This window comes from Palaemon carinicauda, chromosome 3 (assembly GCF_036898095.1).
Source record: "Palaemon carinicauda isolate YSFRI2023 chromosome 3, ASM3689809v2, whole genome shotgun sequence".
NCBI classification, from domain to species: Eukaryota; Metazoa; Arthropoda; class Malacostraca; order Decapoda; family Palaemonidae; genus Palaemon; species Palaemon carinicauda.
Window position 1 is genome coordinate 142,851,379 of NC_090727.1, and position 19,252 is coordinate 142,870,630.

Below are 19,252 nucleotides of genomic sequence, written 5' to 3' on the forward strand. Positions count from 1 at the left end.
TGACTTCAGGAGGATAATAGACTTTTAAGAAACCTGGTTTAGGTCATCGTGATTGTTATGAATAAAAAAGCTGATTGTGGTGAAAATGAATTGTGCTTGGTAGACTCTCAAGTACTTTAGATTGGTGATGAGCTGACAAAAAATAAGTTGACTTGATTGAAGAGTAAATAGGTTGTAATAATTTGATATAGTTTTTATGGGAAAACTGTGCTACATCGGTATTATTTTTTAGTTTCAATGTTTCTTATTGCTGTTACTTTGATGTTGTCTCTTGTCTTTTCAGCAATTGTGGATGACTGCAGTTTTAAATGTGCCCTATCGTTGCATAAGTTGTATATATGTATATTATTGTGTGCTTGTGTTCTGTATTTGCTATGTCTGGCTCCTAGTTTTCAGTTGATTGATCATGTTTAAGAGGATGTAGTATGGCAAAAGAGTTGTTTTGTGTATGTTTTAGACAATTAAACAGAAGGTTTTAGACTATTAAGATGTTTCTGTGGATTGTTTGGTCATTATTTTCTTTCTATGTGAGGTTTAATTGAATTTAAGATATGCAAGGAGGAAAAAAGTAAATCATATACATATTTTATTTGTAAGTGTCATGCACTCTTAAAAGTTTTCCAGTAAAAAGCATGTGCAACTGCTAACTATTTTCTCCATAAACATAGTTGAAGATAATTTTATAGAAGCACCATTTGTAGAATTTTTGAATCACCTTCCAACTTTTAATGATTCTTTGGTGTATTGAATTACAGCAGGAGCTAAGATCATAACCCATACAGTAGGTGGTAGCGGAAGTGGTCTTGGTGGGCCAAGTAACATCTCTAGTACTGGTGGAACTAGCAGCACAGGTGGCCTAAGTTCAAACACCCCTAGTAGGTTGATGGGACGACCACCTCTTCTTCCTCCCAACTCCCCCCAGGGAACTGGAGGGCCTCTCTATGTAGTTACGACTAATTCAGGAACTATAACTGTCGTCACGCGCACAGTCGCTGCTGGACAGGGTATGTCTTTTAGCAAGATTTTTTTTACAATAGTCTTTTGCCATTCTACTTTACCTTTGCATTTTCAATAGTTTTAATTGCCTTGTATCAAGTTTAGGTAGCTTCAGGTTTTAGATGTATAGCATAAGAAATGTAGTGTTTAGGAAAGGAACAGGAGCTAGTCATTAGAGAATGAATTTGTATGCGTGTGTGTGCAAGGAGTAAGGTTTTATATATTTTTATGTGACTAAAGACTGGCATAGCTCCCCAAAGCAAGTTTGGATGTACTGTATCAAGAATAAAAAAAAAAAAACAAAAAAAAAAAAACAAAATTAATGGATTGAGGAATCCCAGTGGGATGTGGTGTGTGTATCCAAGAAATGCATTTCTGTAAGTTGTCATTAATCTGAATCACTTAAATTGATATTACAAGGTACTTTTAATTAGTGTACAGTACTGTAATTATCCTAAAAGGAGCACATATTTTGCAGTTTGTACATGAGCTCATTTATTTGGGCTACGAATGGTTCTTTGATATTGGTTATCAGCGAGAATGAAGACCCCTATATGAAAGCATTTTTTATTGGTATATTGAAGGTAATGGCAGCTTTCCAGAAGATTTTTTTTACAGAATTGATTTTTACATCAGTTAGGTGATTTTAAGTTGTTGTTTTGTAACTGCTTATGTGAAAGTGAAGACTTTAGTACAGATGTTTACAATTTCTGTTTATGACACTTTGTAAACCATCCAGCTACACCAATTATTTTAAAAGTATGATATATGATAAGGTTTTTTTTTTTTCTATGGGAGCATTATTTTAGAAGTAGTACTATTAAGCAAGTGATTTATGGTAACTGAAAAATTTAAGTGATGAATTTGTGATATTCCATTTTGAGTTTCTCTATAATCTTTTAACTATAGGTACTGGCCCCCGTGTTGTCACAGTAAATACCATCAATGCCCCGAAATCCTCGGTAGGTGGCGTTCGTGCTGCTTCTCCGGCGACAGTAGTTTCTGTTGGTCCAAAAACTGTTCAGACAGTGAGAGTTACACCTCAGGGTCCAGCAGGACTGCGACCCGTATTAGGCAGTGCGAAGTCTAACGTTATTGTTGTGCACAAAGGTGCCCCACATGGAACAAGACCAGTCGGTATTCAAGGAATCCGGGTAAGTGTTGAAAATTTAGGATATATATTTTTTTCTTGATTTTAAATACAAGCATTGTTTTTTTGTTTTTGACAAAATCATACATCTGATGAAGCTTTGTAAACTGGTAAACTAATTTATAACAAACATCTCCTTTCAGGATGTTCCTACGAAGATCACAATCGGGAAAACCCTTGGTGGTAATGCCAACACTGCTGTACTTCAGAAGCCCCCTCCTGCTCCCAGAGGAACTGTCGGCTCTTCAAATGTGGTCTCCTCAGGTCCACAAACATCTCAGGGGAATGTAATAGTTGTTGACATGAGTGGTGCTGAAGGAAATGCTGTCAGTAACCCAAATTCTTTGGCCGACATCCTACAGGCTACAGGTATACTGGATGCTGCTGCTGCTGGTAATGATGCACTAGAATATACTGAGGGGACACCCTCAAAAGTTCCTCTTCTCCCTCTTCTCCTTTCTCCTACTAGTTCTGTTACTTCGAAGTTGTATAGAGAACACGCTTTTATGAATGCGTTTACAACTATTCAGCCTTCCATCACACCAGACACACACATCAGCAGTCAGTATTTTGCTGTGTGATTGACGACAACTGAGTCAGTATTTTGCTGTGTGATTGACTACAACTGAGTCTCTCTCTCTCTCTCTCTCTCTCTCTCTCTCTGTCTCTCTCTCTCTCTCTCTCTCTCTCTCTCTCTCTCTCTCTCTCTCTCTCTCAGTATTTTGCTGTGTGATTGACTACAACTGAGTCTCTCTCTCTCTCTCTCTCTCTCTCTCTCTCTCTCTCTCTGTCAGTATTTTGCTGTGTGATTGACTACAACTGAGTCTCTCTCTCTCTCTCTCTCTCTCTCTCTCTCTCTCTCTCTCTCTCTCTCTCTCTCTCTAAATATTTCATGTCGGGGGAAACTGTATGAATGGATTTTATCCTAAGCCAAGCGACGGTTTAATTGTTTAGTGTTCCTTGGCAATATGAGAAACAAGACACTTTTGATATAAGAAGCTAACCCTGTGATTTTTATCTTTAATAATTAATCATTATTACCCGTTTTTTGTTTACAGTACTGTACTGTAGATAATTTTTTATTTTTAGAAAATTAAAGGGTTTAATTCTGTGAGGTTCTAGGTGTTGTTTTCATGCATTGTTGAAGAACATTTCTTGCCGTACTGCTAAACCCAGAACCAAATAATGATCATTTACCACCAGGATGACTGCCTTTGTGCATAAGCCTCAATGGGCTATGGATTTAAGAAAAGAAAAAACTTAATGTTGTGCAATTTGCTTGTGGGAATGAGCTTTGTAAGCCTCATCATAGTTTATTTTTTTTCAAATAAGTATCATGATTTGTAAGAATTCTCTACTATTTAAGTGCAGACTCATTAGAAACTTATCATTCATATTAAATGTCCTACCTACAAACCTTGCTCATCGCATGGTCGTAACCGAGATTGCACCAAAGGTTCTGTTCTTTCCTACCTTAAACACAGAGCTCAGTAGGGCACACGCAATGGTGACCATCCATCAAACGGATGTTGTTCTTTTGGTCTGGAAATTGTGTGTAGGATTCGTAATGGGGGTTTTATTGTTGAAAAAATAGCTTTGTTTTAAGATATCCTAGTACTGTACATCATTGCAATTATATTAAGTTAAAGTAGAAAATTTTACTGTATTTCCCAGTACTTGTTTTGGTATGACTAAAAGTTTAAAACTAAATTTCTGAATTTCCTAAGACCTAAGAAACTCTATTGTTATTTCTCCATTTTTAATGATTCTAATAACTTTGATGTCAACAGCGCTCAACATAATTGAAATTTGCAGTGATTTTAAAAGCAATAAGGTAGAAGACTCCCATAATATAAAAGTCTTGAGTATTTTTTTTACTTTGAAAAATTGCTTCAAGTCTTATTCATACGTTTCCCTATTTATTATAATAATAAAGCTGAATTCTGAGAGCAAAAAAAGATTTGGAGAGATATACAGATTAGAGTGGAACACTTAGTTTTTTTTTTTTTTCTTTTTTACAAGAACTTATTGCTTGAATCGTCCTTCCCACTGATTCTTGGCATGATCTGACACCTGCAGTGGGTTTCCCAAAGTTTTAACTTTCGCTTGAGTTTTCATAAGTGTTACTAGAATTCATGTTTAGATGCTGACAAGCTTATGTCTTTTCAAATCTTGATATTAGTGTAGATAATGCCTAATGTAAAGAAAATATCTCTCTCTCTCTCTCTCTCTCTCTCTCTCTCTCTCTCTCTCTCTCTCTCTTTTTTTTAATCCAGGTTTGATTAAATGTCAATTGTCATTGAAGTTCTACCAGTATTTCGTCCCCCATGGATGTGTTTTGTCGTCTTATTTCAGCCAGTGGATCATCTTCGGCAACTAACACTAACTCCTCTTCCACCAATGCATCTGGCTCTGCAAGTACAACATCTACCACAGCCTTGTCTACCAGGTCGTTGGCTGTTTCTGCGATGAATACATCTACGTCGGCAGGAGGTAGTAGCATTGAAAAAAACAGCACTTCGGGTAGTCGGGGGCAAGGAGGAGGAGAGAGTGGTGAAGGTGAAGGGGAGTGGCTTAACCTTGGATTAGAGTCGGGGGACTCGCCGGGTCAGAGCTTGCCTGAGGGGCAGATGCAAATGTTGGGTAAGGCAATTTTTTAAAGACGGAATGTTTAACCATTTTGTCAGAAGTAATATAACTACTGTACTATAAGTTGCATTTATAGATATCATTATTACCTTATTTTGCAATTTAATTTCTTGTTTTGCAGAGGAAGCAGTTGAAATACTAGGGAGAGGGGACAAAGAATCTGCGAGGAATTTGCTTCGTCAGGCAGGAATTGAGCTTCTAGACTCTCCGGGCGATATTGTTGAACAGGGTGGTGTAAGTAGACAATTTTGATTTGTTGTCATTGTACTTTTTGTGAACCCATTAATGCTGTGATAAAATTAAAGTAATTTTCAAGGTTTTAGATTTGAATATTTATCTAGTTTGTCTCGTATCTTTTGTTAACCCTTTTACCCCCAGGCTATTTGGAAATTTCCAATCCTTAACCCCCAGGGGGTTATTTTTTTCCCAGCACATTTTGCAGTATATTTTTCTTAAATTGCTCTAACAGCCTTAATTTTTGTCATAGAGAGGTCAGGTTGGTCTCATTCTCTTGGAAAATGCCTGAATTTTCTCAAATAATTATCAAAAATCTAAAAAAAAAATTTTTTATAGCATTTGTTTGCAAAGGACGTACCGGTACGTCCATGGGGGTAAAGGGATGGCTTTTGTGAAATGTACCAGTACGTTCTTTGGGGGTAAAAGGGTTAACTGTTAAGTAAAGGGATGGCTTTTGTGAAATGTACCAGTACGTTCTTTGGGGGTAAAAGGGTTAACTGTTAAGAATTGTTAAAATTTATTCTGTACTGCATAGTACTTGAATTTTACTACATGCTGTTTTATTCTTATAGGAGGCTGCATCCATGGCAAGCTTAATATCAGGTTTATCTTCTCAACTACCTGGCGGTCACATAGATGGTAGTGCTCTCCCTCCTGTTGGAGAGCTTGATCCTGCCACAGGTTTCTTCTACAATCCTTCCAGTAGTAAGTAATAGCCATATCTAATCTTCTATAATGCCCTGTTGTTGTGAGACTAAAGTAATTACTACTTTAATATTTTGTTTCTGATAACATATTCCAATGAGAACTGGTACTGCATTCTGGTTTTAGCTTTACAATGAGAAGGAAAGCACTTGGCGGTCTTTGTTAGGTGTATTATATAAGGTCCACTTACCTAGCCATCATCATTAGTTATATTTGCCTTCATTTAGTGGGTGTATCTCTTTTTGTTGATCTTATTACATTATATTCATTCATGTGATGTATTTGTGTCTTAGTGTTCTCATGTTTATGGTGTAATTTTAGTTTAGTTATTAGTCCCTTTTTGATAAATTCCGAATAAGGTGTCATATTTTTCCTTTGGTTGGACATGGTTAGGTCAATCATTACAATTCCTTCCACATGGCTGAAGGGATTTGTCAAACTTGGTTCAGTTGTCTGTCTGTTCACTGTATGCTTGTTGAATTGCACTTATATTTTTGCCTATTGGAAACTTCCTGATTCTCTTCTTGTAAATCAGAAGTTTGAGCACCACTTGAGACTGATAGTTCCAATAGTGTCTGTAACCTCGCTGTCCTGGTGATGTAGGGTTAGAGGGGTACAGAGGAACATATAAATCTGACCCTCCCTGGTCTTAGCTTGGGTGCGAGTGGGTTTTTGTTGCTGATCATATGTGCACAGTTTATGGTTGGTCTCTTGATATTTTTCTGTCTCTTCTCTCTGCCATTCAATAGCGACCTTTAGTCCTTTCCTTTTAAGTTTTACCTCAAAGAGAAATTTTTTATCGAACAGCATCTTGAAGATTTTTTCAACTTGAGTAAATTTTAGCATTTATTGACACAACAAAATAGGCATCCATCCATAGGAAATTTGTCTAGGATACTCGCATATAGATCGTTGTGAGGTTGATCCTGAAAATAAGCACTTTTGTGGTAAGAGAGCGAGCGAGCAAGCATGCACTTCTTCATTAAAGAAATGTTCTATTGAGAAACTGAGTAGGACTCTGATTGACCAAGGGCTACCCTGTCAAGTTTGGAGTTGCCCTACTTATCAGACAAGTATAAAAATCTGAAATTTTATTATTAAAATTCTGTTTTTGGATAATGGCTGTTGATGAGGTTAAACACACTTGAGATATAATGATTATTTCCCTTTAAAAGTTTGAGCGAGAAATACAACCACAAGTTGATTTATGAAATTAGTCGGGTATTATTATTATTATAATTATTATTATTATTATTGTTATTATTATTATTATTATTATTATTATTATTATTATTATTATTATTATTATTATTATTACTTGCTAAGCTACAACTCTAGTTGGAAAAGCAAGATGCTATAAGCCCAGGGCCTCCAACAGGGAAAATAGCCCAGTGAGGAAAGGAAACAAGGAAAAATAAAATTTTAAGAACAGTAACAACAATAAAATAAATATTTCCTGAATAAACTATGAAAACTTTAACAAAACAAGAGGAAGAGAAATAAGATAGAATAGTGTGCCCGAGCGTACCCTCAAGCTAGAGAACTCTAACCAAAGACAGTGGAAAACCATGGTACAGAGACTATGGCACTACCCAAGACTAGAGAACAATGGTTTGATTTTGGAGTGTCCTCCTAGAAGAGTTGCTAACCATAGCTAAGGAGTCTCTTCTACTTTTACCAAGAGGAAAGTGGCAACTGAACAATTACAGCACAGTAGTTAACCCCTTGGGTGAAGAATTGCTTGATAATCAGTATTGTCAGTTGCATGAGGTCAGAGGAGAATCTGTAAAGAATAGTCCAGACTATTCGTTGTATGTGTAGACAAAGGGAAAACGAACCATAGCCAGAAAGAAGCGTCCAATGTAGCACTATCTGGCCAGTCAAAGGACCCCATAACTCTCTAGTGGTAGTGTCTCAATGGGTGGCTGGTGCCCTGGCCAATTAACTAGCTACTAGTAGCATAAAAGATCATTCAAGCTTCTTTTTATTACTCATGAAGAGATAAGTAAAGTGATGGACAGAGTTATCCTTCGTGTAAAATCAATCCAATATTTTTCTACTTGGTTCAATTAACCTACCCAAAGTACATACATGCATACATATACCAAGGCACTTCCCCCAATTTTGGGGGGTAGTCGACATCAACAAATGAAACAAAAACAAGAAAGGGGACCTCTACTCTCTACGTGCCTCCCAGCCTAACAAGGGACTCAAACGATTTCAGCTGGTACTGCTAGGGTGCTACAGCCCACCCTACCCCGTTATCCACCACAGATGAAGCTTCATAATGCTGAATCCCCTACTGCTGCTACCTCTGCGGTCATCTAAGGCATCGGAGGAAGCAGCAGGGCCTACCGGAACTGCGTCACAATCGCTCGTCATTCAATCCTATTTCTAGCACGCTCTCTTGCCTCTCTCACATCTATCCTCCCAAAGTACTTTACATATTTTGAATAATCTGAAGCTTATGATTTGTACCCCATAGAAAAATGATTCTTGGCGATAAGGGATTAATCATAGTAGATTAACCCAATGTCAAAATTTTGTTGTTAAAAATTCAGTACTTTTCTTATCACTGACTTTTAGAAGATTACCCTTTTGAAAGATTTGAATACAAGCTAATGGTGTAAAGATATATTGATAGATTATTTTTATTTGTATGCATCGGGTAGAATGGTAGTATTTTATAGATAAAATTCAAAGTAATATATATATATATATATATATACATATATATATGTATATATATGTATATATATATATATATACATATATATATGTATATATATGTACATATATGTATATATATATATATATATACATATATATACATATATATATACATATACATGTATATATGTATATATGTATATATATATATATATATATATACATATATATATATATATATATATACATATATATAATATATATATATATATGATGTTTGTATATGTAGATACATGTGTAGAAATGTTGAAAGTTGTTTGATGAGCATAAAACATGTATTATAGCCATAAAACATGAAAGGAAAAGTGTAAAGACTTAGAGTTAGTACTTTAGTCTTATTAGCAACAACTACTGACTCACAATAAGAATATATAAATATTGTATTTATACAAGTAAATGGGATTCTTCAGCTACCAGTGTCCTAATGATTCAAGATAGTTAGATTTAAAAAAGAGGATAATACAGGATTAATGGAAAATAGACCAGGGCTTAGGTTTAAACAGCCAATTAAGAAGAATTTGACAGAATGAAAGAAGCAGGGCAAAAGTGTTACATAAAATATAGACAGGAAGACTGCTGAAATTATCTTAATTTGCTTCAAGTATAAGATTTTTGAACTTCAAATCCAATTGTGTTAACAAATGCAATGTTAATACTTGGCTTTCACCTAAATCATTCTTCAAACCAAGTCCGAAATTGAGTGGTGGAAAGAATACCTTCTTGATTTCAGAGAGAAGTTTGCCAGTAATTTGAACGTAATAGTCAAGTCCTACACTTGCTTGACCTTTCTTTTATGTATGATGTGTGGTCATTGATCTGTTCTTTAAACAAAGACAGCACATTTGCTTTGTATAACCAAACTGAATTTATTGATACAAATGATCCCCTTTAGGTTACTGTTGATGTTCTACTAGTAGGTCTTGAAGTCAACTGCAGTTCATACGGTCTTCATATTTATTTCTCATCTTTCTTGCATTCTGTGGACCTAACCAGCTGGGTTGGAACAGAAAGTAGTTGATTACTGTTATGGAGTAGGGATGTTTTCAAGGTGTTCTTATTAGAATCTATAAACAAGCTTTGTACCATTTTTAGAATCACGACTAGAGGATTTATTTTCTTTATACAAATCATGACTAAAAAATAAAAGCTTGTCATTCAACAAAATATTTTTAAAGCTTCACATTTTGCTGATGGATGGTAATGCCGTTGGCATGAACTATTTCCAACAGATTCAATTCCTCAAGCTCAAATCCAAGTCTCCCACTTTTCTCCTTGGGCAGGTAAAGATCTCCTATAACATCATGCAACTCTCTGACTATTGAAATAAGGCTCCTTGTTAAGTTTCCAAGACTCTGGTTTACATAGGCTACTGTGAAACTAGTAGCTCAAGGCCATGGGATACTGCCTAAAGAATGGAAGGTACATTTGGTTGGTTTTCATTGAATAGCTTGTGGTGGTAGTGAAACAGAAGTAACTTTGTAGTGTGATCCTTTGGTTCACACAAGAGCATTGGTTTAGCAAAAGGTATATCTGATGAAAGGTTACCGTGCATCTGAGCATTCCAATGATTTACCTAGGGCTGACATGCTGTCTTAATCACCAATTGGGTATTTTGAAGTAGTGTTTATATGCCAGCTTGTGATGGCAGTATTGTGACGACTGAATGCAAATAAAACACAGTGTTTGAGGTGCACATTCATAATTTTTACTAACACTCATTTTCTCTTGCTAGTGGCACAAGTCTCTCTAGCTTAGAAAGAAATTTAGTTAACATACTGTAAAGTAATATTGGGTGTGTGTGTGTGTGGCATGGCATGCAGTGAAGTGTCAATAACTGTCATTTTTAAGAAGGGAAATGAAAGATTTTAGTAGTAATATTATAAACATATATTAAGCAATTTTCCATAGACTAGAGAAAAGTTAAATAATAAGAGTAAAATATGAAAAAGGGTGCATTTGAGTAATTTTCAGTAATTTCACTTTCTTATTCTTGTCATATTTATATGACTTGAAAAACTACAGGTAATGACAGTACAGTATAGTGAAATCATAATCAAAACTTATATTCACACTGTAGCAATAGGTCAAGAGAAACCTTTTTAATTTTGTCATCCAGTGTTATCAAGTGAATTGAGAGGTAGGGGAGTATGAAGCAACTGTAAGGATTAAGAAAAAAAGGCATATGTGTAATTTGAACTTTGAATGGTCATATTTTATCTCTATGATTTTGTTCTTATCAGTAATCCATGTCTGCTATATCGTAGGAGTGTAGTTATAATTTTTCCTGTAGACAAGTGGGGGAATTATTGGATAGTAGTGCATATCTTGAATATTTTTATATGTAGTTGTATTGGTAGTTTGTTGCATCTGGTTGTTAGTACTGTATTTATTTATAATGGTAATGGTGTAATTAGTATATTCTGTATTCATTTTAAAGTTAGTTTTTGGCATTTTCTTCAAGTAACAAAGTTATTTGAAATGTGTTAAGAATAACATTTTTGAGTTCAAAGACTTTTGTTAGTTATTTTTTTTTTTCTAAATTGTGATTTTTAGTTCTTAATGTGGAATAGAGTACTTGTTGATGTATTATGCTTTGCTAATTATTTTTTTTCAATATTTAACTTAGCCGGTGATTATATAAGCTGCAGCTCTGCTGCTCGACAGAAAACTCTACGTTAAAAATCCGCCAGCGATCGCTATGCAGGTAGGGGGTGTACTTCAACAGCGCCATCTGTCGTGCAGGTACTCAGTACTCATTGTAAACAAAGAACTCAATTTTCTCTCTGTCGTGCTACCGGCAAGACCTACTAATTCGCTGTTGCTAACTGGATTTGTTTTCACAACTATTTGGTGAAGTACACGTTTCTAGTTTTGAGCTTTCGCTGTGCAGGCTTTCTCTTCAATAAATCCTTGCATTCTTTTTTTGATATCGGATTATTTGTTGATGACTTTGGATAGTTTTTGAATTCCCCTTTGACCAATTCAAAATGGCTGACCTTTCTCAAGTCCCTAAATTCAGGAAGTGTAATGCTAGGGACTGTTCAAGGCGTCTTCCGAAGGCCTCTATCGATCCTCACACCGTTTGTTCCAATTGTCGGGATAAAACTTGTCAATTGGAAGATCGATGTGAGGAATGCGTTGGGCTTTCGGAATTCGATTTTATCGAATTCCAGAAATATACACGTAGGCTAGAGAGAGATAGAGTCAGGAGAAGTTCATCTCGTTCCGTTGATTTTTCCTCTCCTCATGCCCCACAACCTATTTCTTCCCCTGTAGTGGTTGCTCCTAATCCCCCTTCTGGCACTCAGGAACCTTCGATGGCAGATATGATGCGTGCCATCCAAGCTCTGGGTGAGAGAGTTGAGTCCTTGGCTAGTGACCGTAACCAGCTCATGGCGGACGTCAAGGAGCTGAAGTGTAAGAGTGCAGTGGGAAGTGATAAAGTGAGTGATAGTGTTGTGGATAGTGTTGCGCTTGAGGGTTCGTCTGTTCGTGCCTGTCGTCCTCCTAGTCCGGGACCTCTTGCAAGCTCCCAAGTCCAGGGGAGAAGCAATGTCGTACGACCAAAGGGTTCGAGAGGCTTTAATCAGCGAACAGACGTTCCCTCCGTGGTTTCGGGCGTATCTACCCAAGATCGCCCCACTCACACAGAGACGAGAGAGCCCATTTATTCCTCGTCTGCGGAAGAGGTTTCTCGTGAGAAACCATGGACCAAGGTCTCACGACCTCTTAAGCGCAAGTCGGTCCCTTCCGCGCAAGTCCAACGGCCCAGTTGTAGCCACTGGGTCAGTTCGGACTCGCTGCAGTCTTCCGATGACTGCTCACCTCCTAAGAGAGGCAAAGCGGTACCGCCTCAGGCAGTTACACCGTCTGTCGCCGCACCTGCTCCTGCAGACCCTAAGTGGTCTTTGCTGCAGACCATGCAGTACCAGTTAACGTCTCTGATGCAGGACTTTCGTGCGGAGAAGGTTGCTGCTGCACCAACCTCTTGCCTACAACCAACCACGGTTGTGCGTCCTGTGGACGCTGAGGCGACCTTCTTGCGCACTCCAGCTGAGAGAGTCCCGCCACCCATGCGTTCCAGTGTACCCTGCCAGCCGCATGTTGACGTTCAGCGACGCACGGAACCTTCCGTTGACGTTCGCGAGGTACAACAACCGTCAAAGTTGTTTTGTTTTGACGCGGTGCGTCAACCTCCGCAACCCAGTGTGGTTGCCTCTGCTCGCCCATATCAGACTAAACAGTCTGGAGTAGACGCTGTGCGTCCCCGCGCTGCTATGGTTGTTGCCAGCTCACAGACTGGGCAACAGTTCCATGACGTTACGTCCAGTTCAGTCACGCGTGCACCCGTGCGACCGGACTCAGCTGACCAGCCGATACCTACTCCATTGCCGCTTCCTCCTCAATTCTCGGATGATGGACTCTCTGATGATGACGATGCGGCACACGTTGATGAACCACATTCGGACCTTGACGCGCCCAAGTCCACGCAACCCTCTTTGGACTTTAGAAAAGTTCTTGCTCTGTTCAAAGAGATGTTTCCGGACCAGTTTGTGTCTGTGGCTCCACGCTCTCCTCCGTCAGAGTTTGCTTTAGGTACGCAGTCATCCTCGCCTGCCTTTACGAGACTCGTCCTCGCACGCTCGTCCAAGAGAGCTTTACGAGTTTTAGGAGATTGGATGCAGTCCAAAAAGAGTCTAGGGAAGACAGCCTTTACGTTTCCCCCTGCTAATCTCTCTTCCAGATCGAGCGTCTGGTATGCCACGGGAGAAGTTCTCGGCTTGGGAGTTCCTGCCTCTGCCCAGGGCGACTTCTCAAGTCTTGTAGACTCTCCCCGCAGGCTAGCCATGAGACGCTCTAAGATATGCTGGTCACCTTCGGACCTAGACCATCTGTTGAAAGGAGTATTTAGAGCCTTCGAGGTCTTCAACTTTTTGGACTGGTGTCTGGGAGCTTTGAGCAGGAAGATCTCCCCGACTGAGAAGGAATCTTCCTTGCTCATCATGTCCTGCATGGACAAGGCCATACGTGACGGATCTAGTGAGCTTGCAGCATCGTTCGTATCCGGAGTCCTCAAGAAGCGTGAGAACCTTTGCTCTTTCCTGTCAGCTGGAGTGACACCGTGTCAAAGATCAGAACTTCTGTTTGCTCCGCTCTCTAAGTGCCTTTTTCCAGAGGACTTGATTAAGGAGATCGCTGCTTCTTTGATTCAGAAGGACACCCATGACCTGGTTGCGTCCTCTGCCCGCAAAGCCACCCCTTTGCCTACCTTGTCAAGACCAAGGATGGACACTACAGCGTCCAGATTTATTCCGCCCTTTCGTGGCAGAGCCTCCAGCAGAGGAGGTGCTCGTGCCGAAGGGAGACGTGGGAAGAAGAAAGGAACCAAGTCCTTTAAAGGCAGAGTCTGACTGCCACCTTCTTCAGACAGCAGTGGGAGCCAGACTCAAGAACTTCTGGCAGACCTGGGAGAAGAGAGGCGCAGATGCACAATCTGTGAAGTTGCTCAGAGAGGGGTACAAGATCCCGTTTGTACGAAAACCCCCTCTAGCAACGTCTCCCATCGATCTCTCTCCCAGGTACAGAGAGGAAGACAAGAGACGAGCATTGAAACAGGAGGTGTCTCTCTTGCTAGAAAAGGGAGCGGTAGTCAAAGTCCTGGACCATCAAACCCCGGGCTTCTACAACCGTCTCTTCTTAGTGGTAAAGAAGACAGGAGGGTGGAGGCCGGTGCTAGACGTCAGTGCGCTGAATGTCTTTGTCACAAAGCAGACGTTCGCCATGGAGACCACAAAGTCCGTTCTAGCAGCGGTCAGAAAGGAAGACTGGATGGTCTCTTTAGACCTAAGGGACGCATACTTTCACGTCCCCATCCACCCAGACTCCCAACCTTTTCTGAGATTCGTTTACGAAAAGGTTGTCTACCAGTTTCAAGCCCTGTGCTTTGGCCTAAGCACAGCTCCTCTTGTGTTTACGAGGCTGATGAGGAATATAGCCAAATTCCTTCATTTAGCGGACATCAGAGCCTCCCTCTATTTGGACGACTGGCTTCTAAGAGCTTCTTCCAGTCGTCGCTGTCTGAAGGATCTAAAGTGGACTCTAGATCTGACCAAGGAATTGGGTCTCCTGGTCAATATGGAAAAGTCTCAAGTGGTCCCATCCCAAACTATTGTGTATTTAGGGATGGAGATTCACAGTCAAGCTTTTCGGGCTTTTCCGTCGGCCCCCAGAACAAGTCAAGCCCAGTTATGCATCCAGAACATGCTGAAGAAGGAACGATGTTCAGTCAGGCAGTGGATGAGTCTGATAGGGACACTATCATCCCTGGAACAGTTCGTATCGTTAGGAAGACTACACCTCCGTCCTCTTCAATATCACCTAGCTGTTTACTGGAAAAAGGACAAGACGCTAGAAGCGGTCTCGATCCCCATTTCCGAGAAGATGAAGTCTTCCCTGACTTGGTGGAAGGACAGTATCAGCCTCAGAGAGGGTCTGCCCCTAGCTGTTCAGACTCCTAACCACGTTCTCTTCTCGGACGCATCGGACACGGGCTGGGGCGCGACATTAGACGGTCGGGAATGCTCAGGAACTTGGAACTCGAGTCAAAGGACAATGCATATCAACTGCAAGGAGCTACTGGCAGTTCATCTGGCCTTGAAAAGCTTCAAGTCTCTCCTTCAAGGCAAAGTGGTGGAGGTGAACTCGGACAACACCACGGCTTTGGCGTACATCTCCAAGCAAGGAGGGACCCACTCTATGACGTTGTACGAGATCGCAAGGGACCTCCTCAGCTGGTCAAATGATCTAAACATTTCTCTAGTAACGAGGTTCATCCAAGGCAACTTGAATGTCATGGCAGATTGCCTCAGTCGGAAGGGACAAATCATTCCAACAGAATGGACCCTACACAAGGATGTGTGCAAGAGACTGTGGGCCACATGGGGCCAGCCTACCATAGATCTCTTCGCAACCTCGATGACCAAGAGGCTCCCAATATATTGCTCACCAATCCCGGACCCAGCAGCAGTTCATATAGATGCCTTTCTCCTAGATTGGTCACATCTAGACCTATATGCATTCCCCCCGTTCAAGATTGTCAACAAGGTACTGCAGAAGTTCGCCTCTCACGAAGGGACAAGGTTGACGTTAGTTGCTCCCCTCTGGCCCGCGAGAGAATGGTTCACCGATGTACTTCGATGGCTAGTGGACGTTCCCAGAACTCTTCCTCTAAGGGTGGACCTTCTACGTCAGCCACACGTAAAGAAGGTACACCGAGGCCTCCACGCTCTTCGTCTGACTGCCTTTAGACTATCGAAAGACTCTCGAGAGCTAGAGGCTTTTCGAAGGAGGCAGCCAGGGCGATTGCTAGAGCAAGGAGGACATCCACTCTTAGAGTCTACCAATCGAAGTGGGAAGTCTTCCGAAACTGGTGCAAGTCAGTATCAGTATCCTCGACCAGTACCTCTGTAACTCAAATAGCTGACTTCCTTTTATACCTGAGGAAAGAAAGATCTCTTTCAGCTCCCACTATCAAGGGTTACAGAAGCATGTTGGCATCAGTCTTCCGTCACAGAGGCTTAGATCTTTCCAACAACAAAGATCTACAGGACCTCCTTAAGTCTTTTGAGACCACGAAGGAGCGTCGTTTGGCTACACCTGGTTGGAATTTAGACGTGGTACTAAGATTCCTCATGTCAGAAAGGTTCGAGCCGCTACAATCAGCCTCCTTTAAAGATCTCACTCTAAAGACTCTTTTCCTGGTTTGCTTAGCCACAGCTAAAAGAGTCAGTGAGATTCACGCCTTCAGCAGGAACATCGGATTTTCATCTGAAACGGCTACATGTTCTTTACAACTTGGTTTTCTAGCCAAAAACGAGCTACCTTCTCGTCCTTGGCCGAAATCGTTCGACATTCCAAGCCTATCAAATATGGTTGGAAATGAACTAGAAAGAGTCTTATGCCCTGTTAGAGCTCTTAAGTTCTATTTAAGACGAACTAAACCTTTACGAGGACAGTCAGAAAATTTATGGTGTTCTGTTAAGAAACCATCTTTGCCTATGTCAAAGAATGCTTTATCCTTTTTTATCAGACTGTTAATACGAGAAGCTCATTCCCATCTGAGTGAAGAAGACCAAGCTTTGCTGAAGGTAAGGACACATGAAGTTAGAGCTGTCGCAACTTCAGTGGCCTTTAAACAAAATAGATCTCTGTGAAGTATAATGGACGCAACCTATTGGAGAAGCAAGTCAGTGTTCGCGTCTTTTTATCTTAAAGATGTCCAGTCTCTTTACGAGAACTGCTACACCCTGGGACCATTCGTAGCAGCGAGTGCAGTAGTGGGTGAGGGCTCAACCACTACATTCCCCTAATTCCATAACCTTTTTAATCTTTCTCCTGAAATGTTTTTATTGTTGTTTTTGGGTTGTCCGGAAGGCTAAGAAGCCTTTCGCATCCTGGTTGATTTGGCGGGTGGTCAAATTCTTTTCTTGAGAAGCGCCTAGATTAGAGGTTTTGATGAGGTCCTGTAGTATGGGTTGCAACCCTTGATACTTCAGCTCCTAGGGGTCGCTCAGCATCCTAAGAGGATCGCGAGGCTCCGTAAGGAAGACGTACTTAAAAAGGCAGAGTAATTGTTCAAGTCGACTTCCTTACCAAGTACATATTTATTTTATGTTTGTTATTTTGATAACGGCTAAAATGAAATAAAAAATCCTTAGCTCATAATAATGTAAACATTTATTGCTGGTCTCTACCCACCCCCCTGGGTGTGAATCAGCTTATATAATCACCGGCTAAGTTAAATATTGAAAAATGTTATTTTGATAATAAAATAAATTTTTGAATATACTTACCCGGTGATTATATATTAAAGGACCCTCCCTTCCTTCCCAATAGAGACGCAGTGGACCGAGGAGAAAATTGAGTTCTTTGTTTACAATGAGTACTGAGTACCTGCACGACAGATGGCGCTGTTGAAGTACACCCCCTACCTGCATAGCGATCGCTGGCGGATTTTTAAAGTAGAGTTTTCTGTCGAGCAGCAGAGCTGCAGCTTATATAATCACCGGGTAAGTATATTCAAAAATTTATTTTATTATCAAAATAACATTTTAGTAATATCACACTGAATTAATAAGAATAATTTAATGTTTATCTTTCTTCCTCAGCGGAGAGCTCGTCCGACAGCAACAGCAACTCGGGTAAGAATATATTTCTGTGTGTATCTTTTATATACTTTGCTTCGAAATTTACCTGCTGGTATTTGCCATTATCTTGTTTACTTGTGTATTTCCATGATACAAGGGAAGGAAGTATATACATTATATAGGAATTTTTTAGCTGTCTTTATAGTATGATTTGTAACCACAGTACAGGTTTGGTAATGTTACTTAACACAATTAACAAAGATATGCTATGTATTATAGCATAAGACCTTCATAATTGGTTTTTGACAAATTTAATCTACATGACATATGTTCCTTTTGGTTTACATCAAGAGCTGTAGAACCTTTTTTCACACACTTTTTGATAATATATTTTCTATCTAGAAAGACAATTTTTGCAATGATATATTGATTAAAAAAATTAAATAACTTGTGGCAATGTCCCCTTATATAGATCATTTTTTATTTATGATACTACGCTGTACTTAGTTACGCTGGTAGTCGCCAGTCCATAGTCCTTAACATTTCATTCTTCTTCATGTCAAATGGTGATGATACTCGCCTAATGCTTATATCTTAATACCATATTCATTAGGGACAAGAAAGTGGCTTTCTGGGCTCAACCTGTGTCGCTCCGTGAAATGCTCCTTAAAGCGCCATTTCAAAGGTATAAATACTGCTAAATATACCAGAGAAAAAAGTTGCATGGAATGCTAGGAATATATCCAGCTCGCTCACCCCTAAAGGGTGTCGGTATTAAAACTGGGCCGAGTGATACCACTACCAGAGATCCCTTTCCAACTAGACTTCTCCCTCCTCAAAATCCACTTTTAAAGGTGCCATTGAAGAGCACTCTCCAATAGGGATACAGTACTAATAAATGTGCCTTACTTGGTACATAGACATTTCTAAAGGTCCTTAGCTGTGTTTCCGCAGCTCCAGTTGCAGTACTTTCTACCTTTTACTTCTCTTCCCTTAGTCGTTTCTTGGCTAGCTCCCCAGCCTCAACTTTATCTTTCTCCCATTATCTCTTCATTGAGAAAGAAATTTTTCGGGCAAGCTACGCAAGTTTCAAAAGGAAAGTCCATTGCCTTGTTTAGGTAATTTGTAGCAAGTAAATGTCTAGCATATTGTCTTCTATTTTTTTTTTTAACAAATCCATTTATTTTTATATAACATGTTTCCTGCTCAAGAATGATCTATTAACACCGCTTTCATACGTAAAAGAAAATAGATCGGCAGCCTCTGGTAGCTCAAGTTATGATTCGGAAGGTCTAAATGTCAAAATGAAGTGGATTTTGTTTCATAATCTTTATTAATTTATTCAGGAGAAATAATTTCCTTGTCCAAGGATTAAAAAAATGAATCTGATCTTATTTAGGTTTCCCAAGTCCTCTAGATTCCTTGGCCATTCCTACAGAATTAAATTTGTGAGGTATCTTGTATTGAACCCTAGAAAGGAAGTTGACGTAAACATATTGATATACTTCCTTGTATGAAGTATTGCTTCTCATGAGGTAAAAGACTGCCTGATCTACTAAAACCTGTAATGCATAGAACTCTTCATTATTGTGTGTATTGGTTTGCCATCTTTCTCGATTCAGGGAGATCATTAGATGAA

General features: G+C 39.7%; 1 protein-coding gene across 10 annotated transcripts in view; it reads left to right on the top strand.

Annotated features, from left to right (window-relative positions):
- LOC137638585 (BRCA2-interacting transcriptional repressor EMSY) overlaps nt 1–19,252 on the top strand; it is a 75,031-nt gene that overhangs the window by 29,979 nt on the left and 25,800 nt on the right. For 7 of the 10 annotated variants that reach the window (XM_068370778.1, XM_068370783.1, XM_068370776.1 and 4 more), the window contains 7 exons: nt 756–1,004; nt 1,906–2,150; nt 2,290–2,539; nt 4,502–4,789; nt 4,917–5,029; nt 5,605–5,737; nt 17,635–17,667. In XM_068370778.1, coding sequence (XP_068226879.1) covers nt 756–1,004; nt 1,906–2,150; nt 2,290–2,539; nt 4,502–4,789; nt 4,917–5,029; nt 5,605–5,737; nt 17,635–17,667 — 1,311 coding nt within the window. Of the gene's footprint in view, nt 1–755; nt 1,005–1,905; nt 2,151–2,289; nt 2,540–4,501; nt 4,790–4,916; nt 5,030–5,604; nt 5,738–9,747; nt 9,887–17,634; nt 17,668–19,252 lie in introns of all 10 variants that reach the window. The other 3 variants (XR_011044158.1, XM_068370781.1, XM_068370784.1) reach the window with 3 other exon arrangements.